The sequence below is a fragment of the Myxine glutinosa genome, chromosome 8 (assembly GCF_964187855.1).
Source record: "Myxine glutinosa chromosome 8, kmMyxGlut1.1, whole genome shotgun sequence".
Lineage (NCBI taxonomy): Eukaryota > Metazoa > Chordata > Myxini > Myxiniformes > Myxinidae > Myxine > Myxine glutinosa.
The window spans coordinates 71,075,006-71,091,716 of record NC_136268.1 but is presented as its reverse complement, the minus strand read 5'-3'; the positions used below and the strand labels follow the sequence as shown (position 1 = coordinate 71,091,716).

Here is a 16,711-nt window from a genome sequence, read left to right as displayed (position 1 = left end):
CCTCCCCTTTCTTCTCCCACCATGTGCTATATACATATCCCTTTCTTTCCCCCTCTCCTTACTCCTATATGTCCTCTCAAAACCCTAGTCCTACTCTCCCCTAATCTTATCTCTCCCATATATATTGTTATGTTTGTGGGGGGTAGTGATACTGTAGACCAGGTAGAATGTATAGATTAGTGTGCTCCGACTGTCGTGAAGAAGAAGAACCATCTCGATGTACCATAAGTAGCAAATTTGTGTAGATATTTATCGTGATGTAGCGTTAGGCAGATATTTTAACCTGTCACCAAACCCCGAGCAGGATCCCTTTGTCTAGGTGATGGGCCATGACTATTAATCCAGTCAACTAACCTCTCTCTATCCTGGTCTGGCTCCATTAATTTTCCTGTTTCGTTCTTTGCAACCGGTTAGTTTTCGGGGGGTTCCCCTTATCTGGCATCACCCCACTGACGGGTGCACGGCAATCAATACCCGTTAGTGTTTGCCGTCATTTGGGCCCTCCAAGGAGAGTATCCCGACTTTCTCTCAAGTCGGCCTCCTTCAGCTTGGCCTTCAAGCAGGGTGTTCAGCGTGTGTTCGAATGTACAGGTTCTGCCTGTCCCATTAAAGAGACTCGCACACGTCTGAATGGGACACTCCTGCCGGACGTCCACGTGTTTGAATGTACAGGTTAAAGAGACACTCGCAATGCGCCCGACTGTCCAGACTTTTTCTCAAATCTGCCTCTTTGAAACCCAGCAGGTGACTTGGGCCCAAGTCACCTGAACCTTCCCCTATCTTTAACAAGTTCTCCCACACTCTTTCCGTGTCCCTGTTATCTTATCGTTTCGATGTGTGCCGGTGGGTCGGGTCGAGGCAGAGTCACCCACTCGAGAGAGGCAAGACATCATACTACCGAGAAAGGTCTCGCTCTTTAGGTGTCGCCGATGATCTTGCCGGCCCCCAGCAGCAAACTCTCCTTTCCCTCCTCCGGATGCATCTTGTCCATGATGCCAATTTTGTTAGAGATTTACCTCCCAGCACACCCCCAGGGATGAACATTTGACCAAACTCAGACAGTTACAGGATAATTTATACAGGGGATACATGTGCATGGGAAAGCTGCCGTGTAAGCAAGTAACGGGCCAGCTTTTCAATTAGTACACAGCAGGCCAGGGTTTATATACTGTACAGAAAGTAATGAAAGGAGACTTTAAAGATAGGAGCAAAGGCATAACAATTGAGTGCTGTTTAGTAAGGGAAAAGCTATCTTCTTGTCCATGCAGCTTTGCCCAAGGTCGGAGCCTGAAAACTTCAACAACAGGCTATGTTATTACAGGCGAGGGGTCGGTGCTGCCCGGCTCTGTTCAGTTCCCAGAATGCTCAAGGGCTGCCCAGTAACAGAGCCAAATGTATGAAATCCCTGGCAGCTCCACGGACCTGCCTGCTCTGTGCACCTCCCAAGTCAGGGTTGTCAGTGGTAGAGCTCGATGCATGACTTCCGGTACGTTTTTATTAATAGTGAGCTGTTTAATGCGGGAGATTTAGTGGCTTGGCTCTGTGTCTATGGTGTGGTGCCAAAAGGGACATAGGAAATAAATTACCGAGGTAACGACATACAGGGGATAAATTACCCATAATCCCTGAGCTAATTAACATACCCCACTCCTCGTAATGGGGATGAAGATACACCAATACACAACATCCGGGCTAAACAAATTCCCTACTTATTACATGGTGGTTCTTCTTCTTCACGACTATCGGAGCATGCTAATCTATACACTCTACCTGGTTCGAAGGTAATCATTGTCTACCCCCTACAAACGTAACAATATATATCATCCTCCATTCTCTTATCTTTCTCAATTTTTTATTTACTCAAAAAATTAGCAACCCACCCCCACCCTCTCGTGCATACTTAATAATTATATGATCTGCATACTATGACTACAACAGGAAAGTATATTTTCTGATGTAATGGATCACTATGATTATCTAACCTGATTGCAGAAAATGTGTTTAAAAGCAGAATCTCAGATATTAGCGAGTGAATACATTCTCTGTCTCCACCGCCCGCCCCTCCCTTCCCCGACCAACCCATCCAATTTGACCTCTGTACCCGGTAAGACCAAAGGGAATATACCTGACCTAAGTTTATCTATTTCAGTCCAAAGAAGCTGTGGCTATGGTATTTTGATCATAACAGCAAATCAAAATGCTTGGCAGGGCCAGAAGCCTTAATTTTGCATCCGATTTTGACATTTAATCACTCCCCTCACCCCCCCTCCTACTCAGTAAATCTATAACAGAGCATCAAACGTTTCTCCATCAATGTAGAAGCTGTTGAATGAATGAATTCAGAAGCTGTTGTAAGTGATATTTTTTGTCAATTCTTGCTTGGATTGGTTGAAATACAAAGGAATGATGAATTGAAATTTTAAATTGAACTTTATTATTTGTCCACAAAATAAATGAAAATTGCACTCATACAAAGCTCACAAACAAATAATAAAATATTGTAAAATTAATATCCACATACAATTCATAAATAATGACAAAAACAATAGCACAACAAAAACCCACTATGAAACTATCAAAATTCCACACAGAAAACTCGGCAGAGCACAAATCTCCATTAGGCTGAACTATGTTTTTTTATCCCACTGATAGGCCAAATCCAGATTTGCATCTTCACCATAGTCAAATCAATTCGTCCTTGTCACACACGCACCAAGTTTCATCCGAATCTGTCCAAAGCTTTTTTGAGATATCCTGTTCACAAACAGACAAACATACAGACAAAGAAGAAATATGTCGTGCACAGCACGATACTTGCAAAATCCTTAAAATAAGTTGTTGACCTTTGGCCTATGTTGACCTCAAAAATAATTGGTGGTTGAATTCAGTGACATGATATCCAAATCCTCTCCAAATTTCAAGTCTATAAGATGAAAATTGACGATTTTAGAAATTTGGCCTATGCTGACCTTTCCACCTTTAGATCTCAAAAATAATTGGTGGTTGAATTCAATGATGCGATATGCAAATCCTCTTCAAATTTGAATTCAATCAGATGAAAATTGAGGATTTTTGAAATTTGACACGGTTGTTGACCTTTGGCCTATGTTGATCTTTTAATCTCAAAATCAATGGGCTTCTTCCTTATGACCAACTCCACCATTTGGTGAAGTTTTGTAAAGATCGGTTTAAAATTGTAACCTGTAGGCGATTGACATACATACAGACAAACAGACAGAATAACGCACAAGACGAACCATAATATCCGCCCCCCTCCCCCCCCCCCCCACCCCTTCCAAGGGGTTTTTCCTCCTTGAACAAACGCCATGTTAACTTGTATGAATAACTTATTGTGGCCTTTTTGGGTCACACCTACCAGAAGTTTAAAAAAAATTATAAACCACAAACACGTATGAAATACCTTTTGAAACAGTTGCTCCTGCTGTTTAATACTAAACTCAAAGAGAGGAAACTCGGGGTGTGTTTAGTTACCAAGCAGCAGGCAAGCGCTTACGAAGCCAGCCGTTCCTTATCAACAGTTTCAAATGGAGTGCTTGCTTGAATACTTGAGCCACTTGGTGAGGGCTCTACAAGAAACTTGGGAACCGGGGCCTAGATCTACTGTAATCTATATACAATGCATTCAGAAAGTATTCAGACCCCTTCACTTTTTTCACATTTTGTTATGTTGCAGCCTTATACTGAAATTGTTTAAATTCATTTTTTCCCTCATCAATCTACACTCAATACCCCATAATGACAAAGAGAAAACAGGATTTTAGAAAGTTTTTCAAATTTATTAAAAATAAAAAACTGAAATATCACATTGACGTAAGTATTCATACCCTTTGCTATGACACTTGAAATTTAGCTCAGCTGCCTCCCATTTCTATTGATCATCTTTGAGATGTTTCTCCACCTTAATTGGAGTCCACCTGTTGTAAATTCAATTGATTGGACATGATTTGGAAAGGCGATAAAAGGATAAGGTCTCACAGCTGACAATGCATATCAGAGCAAAAACCAAGCCATGAGGTCGAAGGAACTGCCTGCAGAGCTCAGAGACAGGATTGTGTCGAGGCACTGATCTGGGGAAGCCGACATTAAAATCTCTGCTGCATTGAAGGTTCCCAAGAGCACAGTGGCCTCCATAATTCTTAGATGGAAGAAATTTGGAACAACCAGGACTCTTCCTAGAGTTGGCCGCCCGGCCAAACTGAGCAATCGGGGGAGAAGGGCCTTGGTAAGAGAGGTGACCAAGAACCCGATGGTCACTCTGGCTGAGCTCCAGAGATCCTGTGTGGAGATGGGAGAAACTTCCAGAGGGACAACCATCACTGCAACACTCCACCGATCTGGGCTTTATGGCAGAGTGGCCAGACGGAAGCCTCTCCTCAGTGAAAGACACATGAAAGCCCGCTTGGAGTTTGCAAAAAAGCACCTAAAGGACTCTCAGACTGTGAGAAACAAGATTCTGTGGTCTGATGAAACCAAGATTGAACTGTTTGGCTTCCGTCTGGCCACTCTGCCATAAAGCCCAGATTGGTGGAGTGTTGCAGTGATGGTTGTCCTTCTGGAAGTTTCTCCCATCTCCACACAGGATCTCTGGAGCTCAGCCAGAGTGACCATCGGGTTCTTGGTCAACTCTCTTACCAAGGCCCTTCTCCTCCGATTGCTCAGTTTGGCCGGGCGGCCAGCTCGAGGAAGAGTCCTGGTTGTTCCAAACTTCTTCCATTTAAGAATTATGGAGGCCACTGTGCTCTTGGGAACCTTCAATGCAGCAGAAATTTTTTTGTAGGCTTCCCCAGATCTGTGCCTCGACCCAATCCTGTCTCTGAGCTCTGCAGGCAGTTCCTTCGACCTCATGGCTTTTTTTTTGCTCTGATATGCATTGGCAGCTGTGAGACCTTACATAGACAGGTGTGTGCCTTTCCAAATCATGTCCAATCAATTGAATTGACCACAGGTGGACTCCATTCAAGGTGTAGAAACATCTCAAAGATGATCAAGAGAAATGGGAGGCACCTGAGCTAAATTTCAAGTGTCATAGCAAAGGGTATGAATACTTATGTCAATGTGATATTTCAGATTTTTATTTTTAATAAATTTGAAAAACTTTCTAAAATCCTGTTTTCTCTTTGTCATTATAGGGTATTGAGTGTAGATTGATGAGGGAAAAAATGAATTTAAACAATTTCAGTATAAGGCTGCAACATAACAAAATGTGTAAAAAGTGAAGGGGTCTGAATACTTTCTGAATGCACTGTACCCCAGAAAGGATAATAATATGACTGTTTCTGCCACTCCCATATGCAGTTGGTGTTCTAGTACCCTCCAAAAAGTTAAATGTTGTGCAATGTGAATATTATATTTTGAGAATAATAACAGTGGTGTCAGCCTTTTATGTACAAGGCCATCGAAACAACATTTTTCTTACAGATGTCGTTGAAGCAGCAAGGAGACTGAACCACACTTTACGTCAGCCTGGAGCCATACCGGAGGAAGGTGTGCCACGAACACCAGCTGAAATGCAACGTATGATGGCCGAGATGCGTGAGAAAAGCTTCGACGTACATCTAGATGGAGCAGAAGAAGAACATAGGTGCTTACTTTTGTGTCTGTCTCCACAATATTTATTATGGTTCCCAGAGGGAGGCATTAAGTATTTAGCCTTTGTGTCCATGGTCTCGCACTTTTTGAAAAAACAAGCCCAAATTTTTTCACTGGGCTTGGCCAGGATTTGCACATGGGACCTTTCTCACCTGAAGCGAGAATCATACCCCGAGACCACCAAGTCGTCATATTGTCCCGTGTTCTGCATTAAACGTTGTTCACTTAAGGTGGGTTTTCATGGGACACGCGAATGGTTCGCGAAGGATGCGAATGTCGAAAAAATGGCAAAGTCCAACATTCGTATTTTAGGCTCCAAAAGTTCGCCAAACATGCGTGGGGGTTCGGAAGCGTCGTCAATTGTTCGCAGGAATCTTTTTTTGTTCGGCGGGTATTTCAAAAATGTTTCAAAATGTTTGATTGTTTGATTGTTTGATTTCAAAAATGTTTGAAATACCCGCCAAACAAAAAACGACTCCTGCGAACAATTGACGACGCTTCCGAACCCCCGCGCATGTTTGGCGAACTTTTGGAGCCTAAAATACGAATGTTGGACTTTGCCATTTTTTCGACATTCGCATCCTTCGCGAACCGTTCGCGTGTCCCGTGAAAACCCACTGTTAACAGTGCATTCAGAAAGTATTCAGACCCCTTCACTTTTTTCACATTTTGTTATGTTGCAGCCTTATGCTGAAATCGTTTAAATTCTTTTTTTTTCCCTCATCAATCTACACTCAATACCCCTGACAAAGAGAAAACAGGATTTTAGAAAGTTTTGCAAATTTATTAAAAAGAAAAAACTGAAATATCACATTGACATAAGTATTCATACCCTTTTCTGTAACACTTGAAATTTAGCTCAGGCACCTCCCATTTCTCTTGATCTTTGAGATGTTTCTCCACCTTGATTGGAGTGCACCTGTGGTAAATTCAATTGATTGGACATGATTTGGAAAGGCACACACCTGTCTATATAAGGTCTCACAGCTGACAATGCATATCAGAGCAAAAACCAAGCCATGAGGTCGAAGGAACTGCCTGCAGAGCTCAGACAGGATTGGGTCGAGGCACAGATCTGGGGAAGCCTACAAAAAAAATTCTGCTGCATTGAAGGTTCCCAAGAGCACAGTGGCCTCCATAATTCTTAAATGGAAGAAGTTTGGAACAACCAGGACTCTTCCTAGAGTTGGCCGCCCGGCCAAACTGAGCAATCGGGGGAGAAGGGCCTTGGTAAGAGAGGTGACCAAGAACCCGATGGTCACTCTGGCTGAGCTCCAGAGATCCTGTGTGGAGATGGGAGAAACTTCCAGAAGGACAACCATCACTGCAACACTCCACCGATCTGGGCTTTATGGCAGAGTGGCCAGACGGAAGCCAAACAGTTCAATCTTGGTTTCAACAGACCACAGAATCTTGTTTCTCACAGTCTGAGAGTCATTTAGGTGCTTTTTTGCAAACTCCAAGCGGGATTTCATGCGTCTTTCACTGAGGAGAGGCTTCCGTGTAGAAACAAGGTGTCCAATCAAGGTGTAGAAACATCTCAAAGATGATCAAGAGAAATGGGAGGCACTTGAGCTAAATTTCAAGTGTCATAGCAAAGGATATGAATACCTATTCGAAATTTCGAAATTGTGATATTTCAGTTTTTTCTTTTTAATAAATTTGCAAATCTTTCTAAAATCCTGTTTTCTCTTTGTCATTATGGGGTATTGAGTGTAGATTGATGAGGGTAAAAAATGAATTTAAACGATTTCAGCATAAGGCTGCAACATAACAAAATGTGAAAAAAGTGAAGGGGTCTCAATACTTTCTGAATGCACTGTATTTATCACCAACATTTGTAATCTGTGGCGCATCGATTACAATGACCTTTACCATTTGATGACCTCTAGCAAAGAAACAAGACCAAAAGTAGGCTAAGAGTGGCAGGGCTGGGCTTGTTTAATACTTTAGTGAAGGAAGTGGTGACGATCAATAAAATTGGCTTTATGAAGCGATATATAATATATATACAGACTTGGCATTTAATATGGAATATTTTTTTTGTGGGGGTGAACTTACTTTTCAAGATGTCTTAGAGCCAAAAGTTCATTGGAATTATGTTGAAATTATTCTAGATTTTGTTAATGTGACCTTTAAAAGAAACAAAAACCACATTTGACATTTCAAAACAAATAAATTGATCCTTGAAAGTGATGTAAACTGATATCGAACTCAATTCATGGACAGTACTGTGTTAAACTTCTGTACGTTTTCCAGAAGTATCTCTTTATTTTGCACATTAGCCAAAAAAATTTTTAACAAAAACAAAAGTTAAATTACGACTGGGATTACGGACAGTAAAATTATAGTTCAGTACTTTGTGTAACCCCCACGAGCATTCAGCAGAGCACGTACATGTTGAGGCATGCTGTTCACGAGATTTGCCAAGGTTTGGACAGGAATCGCTTGCCATGCAGTGACAATAGCCTGCTGCAATTCACGCACAGAGGTCGGCTGCTGGTCCAAGTGGTCGATTTGACGCGTTAATTCTGCCCACAAGTTCTCTATCGGATTCATATCCGGGGACATGGCACGCCACTCCATATGCTCTACACCACGGTCAGCAAGAAAGTGTTGGATCATGCGAGCACGATGAGGCCGTGCATTGTCATCTTGGAAGACAAAGTTTCCTCGAAAGGCTGCACGAGCAAATGGAAGCAATGTTTCTTCCAGGATGGCCCTGTACTTGAAATGGTTCAGGTTTCCATTCAGAACAACCAGGTCAGTTTTGCCCCCTGCATGAAAAGCAGCCCAAATGGTCACCCCACCAACTCCAGCTTGGACTCTTGGCACTATACAATCTTTGTTGTAGGCTTCATGCACTTGTCTGCACACTCCGACGCGGCCATCTTGACGATAGACCAGAAATCTAGACTCGTCACTGAAGATCACGTAATTCCAGTGTCCTGGCTGCCATTGACGGTGCTCTCTGGCCCACTGCAATCGGCGCTGGCGGTGTTGACTGGTCAAGCGTGGCTTTCTCAGGGGATACCTGGCACGATAGCCTGCTTGAAACAGTCGTTGGTTGACTAGCCTTCTGGATACAGGCACATTTGTCAGTTGCTGCCACTCAGCCCTAAGCCGATTAGCTGACTTGGTACGGCCATTGCGGACTAACCGGTGCAGCTGGCGATCATCCCCCCTTGTGGTTCTGCGGGGACGTCCTGGCCTCGATATTGGAGTAGTGACACCCCTCTGAGCATTTCGTTTCAGGATCTTTGACACCTGACCTTGAGTGAAGCCATACTGCCGAGCAATAGCACGGTGTTTCATGCCGTAATTTCGTAAAGCCACCACTCCATGACAAACAGCATTGTCGAGTTGACGGACCATCTCCAGAGGAAGCAGCAATAACTTTTGGAGATGTGCAGCAGTTGTTTTCCACTAATACAGAACGCAACAACCCTTGTATACCCGACTGTGAAGCCAATCATCAAATGCACCTGTCCGTACATTTTGCCACGCCACCTGTGATATAATCCTGTTGTTGACTTCTTGCTGCGACAGACAATCAGTGACATGGTTCTTTTAACAAATAAATCACCAAAGTGTAAAATAAACTCACCAGATTGATATACTGAGTTAAGAAAGTAAACCCAAGTCAAGAAAAAAAAAATATTCCATATTAAATGCCAAGTCTGTGTATATATATATATATATATATATATATATATATATATATATATATATATATATATATATATATATATATATATATATATATATATATATATATATATATATATACACACTATACAGACTTGGCATTTAATATGGAATATTTTTTTTGTGGGGGTGAACTTACTTTTCAAGATGTCTTAGAACCAAATGTTCATTGGAATTATATTGAAATTATTCTAGATTTTGTTCATGTGACCGTTAAAAGAAACAAAAACCACATTTGACATTTCGAAACAAATAAATTGATCCTTGAAAGTGATGTAAACTGATATCAAACTCAATTCATGGACAGTACTGTGTTAAACTTCTGTACATTTTCCAGAAGTATCTCTTTATTTTGCACATTAGCCCAATTTTATTTTAACAAAAACAAAGGTTAAATTACGACTGCGATTATGGACAGTAAAATTAAAGTTCAGTACTTCGTGTAACCCCCATGAGCATTCAGGAGAGCACATACACGTCGAGGCATGCTGTTCACGAGATTTGCCAAGGTTTGGACAGGAATCGCTTGCCATGCAGTGACAATAGCCTGCTGCAATTCACGCACAGAGGTCGGCTGCTGGTCCAAGTGGTCGATTTGACGCGTTAATTCTGCCCACAAGTTCTCTATCGGATTAATATCTGGGGACATGGCAGGCCACTCCATATGCTCTACACCACGGTCAGCAAGAAAGTGTTGGATCATGCGAGCACGATGAGGCCGTGCATTGTCATCTTGGAAGACAAAGTTTCCTCGAAAGGCTGCACGAGCCAATGGAAGCAATGTTTCTTCCAGGATGGCGCTGTACTTGAACTGGTTCAGGTTTCCATTCAGAACAACCAGGTCAGTTTTGCCCCCTGCATGAAAAGCAGCCCAAACGGTCACCCCACCAACTCCAGCTTGGACTCTTGGCACTATACAATCTTTGTTGTAGGCTTCATGCACTTGTCTGCACACTCCGACGCGGCCATCTTGACGATAGACCAGAAATCTAGACTCGTCACTGAAGATCACGTAATTCCAGTGTCCTGGCTGCCATAGACGGTGCTCTCAGGCCCACTGCAATCGGCGCTGGCGGTGTTGTCTGGTCAGGCGTGGCTTTCTCAGGGGACGCCTGGCACGATAGCCTGCTTGAAACAGTCGTTGGTTGACTCGCCTTCTCGATACAGGCACATTTGTCAGTTGCTGCCACTCAGCCCTAAGCCGATTAGCTGACTTGGTACGGCCATTGCGGACTAACCGGTGCAGCTGGCGATCATCCCCCCTTGTGGTTCTGCGGGGACGTCCTGGCCTCGATATTGGAATAGGGACACCCCTCTGAGCATTTCGTTTCAGGATCTTTGATGCCTGACCTTGAGTGATGCCATACTGCCGAGCAATAGCACGCTGTTTCATACCGTAATTTCGTAAAGCCACCACTCCATGACAAACAGCATTGTCGAGTTGACGGACCATCTCCAGAGGAAGCGGCAATAACTTTTGGAGACGTGCAGCAGTTGTTTTCCACTAATACAGAACGCAACAACCCTTGTATACCCAACTGTGAAGCCAATCATCAAATGCACCTGTCCGTACATTTTGCCACGCCACCTGTGATATAATCCTGTTGTTGACTTCTTGCTGTGACAGACAATCAGTGACATGGTTCTTTTAACAAATAAATCACCAAAGTGTAAAAGAAACTCACCAGATTGATATACTGAGTTAAGAAAGTAAACCCAAGTCAAGAAAAAATATATATATTCCATATTAAATGCCAAGTCTGTACATATATATATACATATATATATATACATATATATATATATATATATATATATATATATATATATATATATATATATATATATATATATATATACACAAAGAATTAAGTTAAGCACCCCCCCCCCCGTTTTTTTACAACCTCGCACATTACAAGTTTGTTGTCGTCAAAACAGTGTAATATACCCATGATATTGCTATATTTTCTGGAGAAGTGATATTATGGTCACATAAAAACATAACAATCATGCCGTTTTCAATATTTTATTCTGAATAATTTAAGGTGAAATTTTTTGGGAATTTTAGGCATATTTTCACCTCAATTTAAGTATGGAGCTATAGGTCCATCACGGACAGTGTGGATGACGTTTATGTTTTCTAACGTACAGTCATTGTTCTGAGAAGACCTCTAGCGATCTTTGCGTCAATAACGTGTGTAGGACCCACGTGATCGGATCACTGACTCAACCAATCACTTTTTTTCACTTTGATCACTCAATTTCATCAATGGATAATTGCTAATGTCATACCAATCATTATTTGATCTCACATACCTTAGAATATATGCCAATGTATACATATACACAAAGAATATATATTAGGGGGTGCTTACCTTAATTCGTTGTGTAGGGGTGCTTAACTTAATTCTTTGTGTATATATATATATAAATATATATAAATATAAATATATATATATATATATATATATATATATATATATAAATATATATATATATATATATATATATATATATATATATATATATATATATATATATATATATATTGTTACGGACACGCGGATTAAGATGTTATGATGGGCCGAGCGGAATGGCCGCCGTGTTCGCACAGTTTACCCGATTCCACCCGACGTTGACCAAATCGCGCTATGCTAAATCAATAAAGGAAAGGACACAACGGCTGCGATAAATGAAACGACACAAGGGGTACAGTTCTCAAGACCTCCGGAGGAGGATATAATTGGTGATGCAGAAAAGGGGTAGATTACAAGGTAAGAGGTAAAGCACAGAAGAGATAGGCACTTAGACACAATCTTATCTATCCCCGACAGACCACAGACAAACGGAACAAGACTGACTTACACAGGGATTGATGGCAGGGAAGGACAGGCAGTCGATAGCACAAGGTGCACCTTGGCTCAGGGACAGGATACAGCTCGGTCCAGTCCAGAGATGCGGGGAGGTATTGCAGCGCTCGGAGGTGGCGTCTCTCTTCCTTCAAGTCCAGCGCGCATCTGACGTCACCTCCCTCTTCCTGCGCATGCTCAGCGGGGAGTGACACGCCCTCGGCTCGTTGGCTCCGCCCCAGGTGGGAGCGGTCCGCCGCTTCTATTGGGTGCGGGGGGTTACCGGGCTCCGCCCTTGACGAGGAGCTGACAGCGAGCCCCTACGTGGTAACCCCGTCGAGCACATGTTCGATGGCGGCTAACCAAGCCGGAGTGAGGACGCGCACTCCCCGCGCCGCCGCCGTTGTTGTTGCTGCTGTTGTTGTTGTTGTTGCTGAACCGTGAGGAAAAGCTGCGGGGAGGTATTGGGAGGTCCTAAACTTCCTAACGGTGCCATACAATCACATTCTGGTGCAACGAAGAGTCAGAATTAATGGAACCGAGTCCTTAACTGACATAGACTAAGAATAACTAGCAAGATGTCCTATAGTTGTCTACGTGAGATGCGGTGGACCTGGATGCGACATTTAATGGGGGAAATAGGGGAAGGTCGGGTCTACAGAGTGTTGTTTACAGAAAATGGGACTAGGGAATGGGGGATTGGGGATAGTTGGGAAGTATGGAGGAAATAGGGGAATATTTACAAGCGGATATGGATGGAGGCCAATCTCATATCCGCAACAATATATATATATATATATTGTTACGGATCCGGGGGACGGCACTCCCCTTACCGAGGGGGGTTTAATCCCCTCGTCTTTTTAAACTGGCCGTCCGACCGGTCCTGGGGGTATGACGTCATGCCCGGTCAGCGCTGAATAGGATATTAGGCCAATCCTTCCTATGACCTAAGTACCAGCGCCTTCCGGTACGCGAGGAAATACTCCCGCCCGAGCCGCAGCGTAATGGATGGATTGCGCCGAGCAAAGCGAGCTGCGACACGGGCCGTTGACAAAGACGAAACCCGATTATAAGCGGTTCTGCCGAAATCGCGCCACAGGTACTCAATCGGGAAATCACTAAAGCGATCGGACGAGAATGAAAACCAAAGAATAAGAAGGAACAAGGATTTATTAACTATTTACAAAACCAAAGAAACCAAAGGAGAAATGAAAGCAATATACAGGGCGAAGAAGAAGAAGCAGTTACACAGAGCAATTCTTAAACAGGCTTACTTATTCCCAGGGACAAGACAAACAGAACAAACTCACGTACACAAAAGGGGATTGCAGGCAGGAATGGCTGGACGAAGGATGAGAAGGGTCCGTGCAGAACGGCAGGGCTGGAATTGAGCGGCCGCCGACTCCCCGCACTCGGATTCACACGGCAGGGCTGCTCGAAGCAGCGCGTCAGAGCTTCACGCGGCAGGGCTGCTCGAAGCAGCGTCTCGGAGCTTCACGCAGCTGGTCTCTCCTGCCTTCTCACCGACTCTCTGGAACCTCTTCATGCGCGTCTCTCTCAACCCCAATTCATACCTTCTTTTTCCAACTCATCTGCGCGTCTCGTCTTGGTGGGGGCCTCGCGCCAAGGGTTTTATGACCACCCCTTTGGAACCCTCTCGAACTTGCCAGATGTTTCTTGCCACGCCCTCTCAAGCCATGCTCACCAAGCCCTGGTTGGTTGGTAAGGCTGGCTGACTCCACCTCTTTATGACGAGGTGGGGCCACGCCCGTGCTCTGACGGCTCCGCCCCCCTCCTTGGCCTCGTGCGTAATGGATTTTGGGACGATGTGGAGCCAGTAAACACAGCCCCATGCAACTTACTGGCACTTTTAGGAGGCCATTGGGGAAATTGAAAGGGATCTATCTCATTTTATTGATGCAACGTAGAGTCAACTATTGGAAACACAGCGTTACCTGAAACACATAATAATGATATAACTATGAAAAGGGCCTATGATTCGCTACGTGTTGCAATGTGGACTAACTAAGGTGCAATTATTTCAATTAACAGCCAATTAAGGGGAAATGTACACAGGGGTTATTTATAAGGGAATTTACTACTAAATTTACATGTGAAGGTTCTAAAAACCGCAACACAGCACCCTCATTCCTCACGGCACGTCTTGGGCCGGAAAAAAAACTTTAACTTAATGTGACACGCAGGTGTAACACCCTCTACTATTAACCTTGCCCTTGAGTGCGACAGTTTTAAAACACAATTAAGTATGTCCCGCCTGCTACGTTGCATCCTACCTAACAGATTCACATCCACAGAATAACCGAATTGCGGAATTATTTTCAAGCTCCACATTTATGGTGGGGAGCATTATTTACAAGTGACACTATTTTGACTATTTTACAAAACTGCAAACCCAGGACCTGTCATTTTCGGGAAACAAAAATAACCCTGTGGGAGGGAGGAAAAAGCATGCACTGCATCGACACACCACCCTCACATGCCCGGGGATGCAGAATTTTATTGCCATGCATCCCCAAGCATGCAAGCACCAAAGCACCAATAAGCACCAATCAAGCAAGCACCAATCAAGCACCATCCAGTGCTACATTGCACACACAATAAAAAACAAACTGATGGTCTTGATGTTGTTCTGCTCCCTTTGCTGGCCGATGTTCCTTCCAGATGTTGGCTTTCTTCGTGGCTTGCTGCCTATTTGCACAATAATAAAAAAGCACAGAATGTGTTCATTTTTATTTATGGCCCACAGGGGCCAACTATGGGTGGTCCACCCGTAGGGCAAAAGGGGCCACCTCACCGTGGTCCGCAAGCCAACTCTTCCTGGGCCATCATGGCCGGTCCCAGCAGAGGGGTCATGCCACAAACGTGTGGTCCATAAGTGTGGTGCTCGGCCACAGAACCGTGGTCCATAAGTGCGGTGCTTGGCCGCAAGATGTGCGGTCCATAAAGTGGTGCATCGATCCAGGCAGCTGGCAGCGGGAATGCGGGCGCACAGATGCAGCTCCCGCACGCTCTCCCTCAGTGCCCAGAGAGCACGGTCCATGGGTGGGGAGGAAGACAAAGCAGAGTCAGCGAGGGCAAGGGTGCAAGGGTACACATCAATAAAGGCAATGCAGAGGTGAGGTGCGTCTGGAGATCGAGCGGAGAAAGCTCGTCCCTAACGTGCGTCAGCCCCCCCCCCCCCCTGTCACCTACTCTACCCTCGCCCCTTACCCCGTATTTACACAACAATTTACAAATTCGTCACTACGTCTCGTCCTCCCCATATCTCCCCTAATCCAAATTCATTCACAATCCCTCTAACCAACCAAATTTGCCATCACCCAATTCATCATCAATCCCTCTTAAGGAGGAAGAGATGGAATCACAACACAATGTCACACCCACGTCATGATGCGTCTTACACTCCAAACATTTGCAACACAAAAATAAACAAACCATGGCATGGCGTGGAGCACTGTCGTCACCTCAGGTGAGTGGATGCAGATGGTGTGAGGAGATTTTTTTAAAATCCTCACTACTTTCTAAATGACATTAACACACTTTACACTACCCGGGGTCTTTCCCTGCCAAACCATTGGCCATCTTACTCTATGCGGTTCTAAGAACCAAACTCCCATTGACCAAACTGTGGTGCTCACCAATTTGGGGTCTCACTCCCCCGATTCAACTCCCTGTGCCTTTGCACAATTTCAGGACTGGGTCGTGTGGCTCCCCTAGCAGGTCTACTCACCTGCACACCTCCGCCACTGTAGTTGCCTCCGAGCTTACCTGCTCCTTACCCTAACCTATCTAACTGAGGAAGGCCCTCCCTGGCACTTACCCCCTCGGTGCCCTCTCTGGCACTGGGCTACCCGGGTCCGTCCTCCGGATCCTCGGGCCCCACTGAACAACAACTCTACCGGCTCCCAGAGCCCACCTGCGGCCTCACCTGGCCGACATCCTCACAGTGGCGGAGTGTCCTTTTAACCATACACACTAACAGGCCACACGCCCAGCCATTTCCACGTCACTAATGCACCCATCCAAACACCATTCTACTACACGCACCACAGATGCCAATATCCAACCACAATTTACCTATACCCTCTACCTACTCTTAAACTACCCTCCCCGGGTATTCGTGATGGGGGTCCATCTTCCCCATCCACTCCCTTCGCACCAACCACTCCACTCCACGTTTTCCACAATACTCACTCCACACCGTCCATTCCATACTCCATTCCCCATACACCTGTTCACTTGCACACCTGTGCTCACACACACCTGGTGGCTCTTGCACCCTCCTTTCCTCCCAGGCTTCTTCATTCACTACAATGCCATTCACCCACACTCACAATACTCTGCTCAATACTTTTTCTACACACACACACAGCATCATCTGATCTAACTACTCCCTTCTGAAACTCGCGCTTCCCAGTCGCCCCTTATACTATTGTGCTCCCTCGTTATTATAATCCACTAATCTGCTACGTCTCCTCTACTGGTACAATGTCACTACTTAACCCTACAGTTACCTATTGTCG

General features: G+C 44.4%; 1 protein-coding gene across 1 annotated transcript in view; it reads left to right on the top strand.

The window, feature by feature from the left end:
* LOC137433134 (laminin subunit alpha-2) overlaps nucleotides 1–16,711 on the top strand; it is a 469,485-nt gene that overhangs the window by 335,612 nt on the left and 117,162 nt on the right. The window contains exon 37 of the mRNA XM_078783389.1: nucleotides 5,440–5,602. Within this exon, the coding sequence (XP_078639515.1) occupies nucleotides 5,440–5,602 (163 nt within the window). The remainder of the gene's footprint in view (nucleotides 1–5,439; nucleotides 5,603–16,711) is intronic.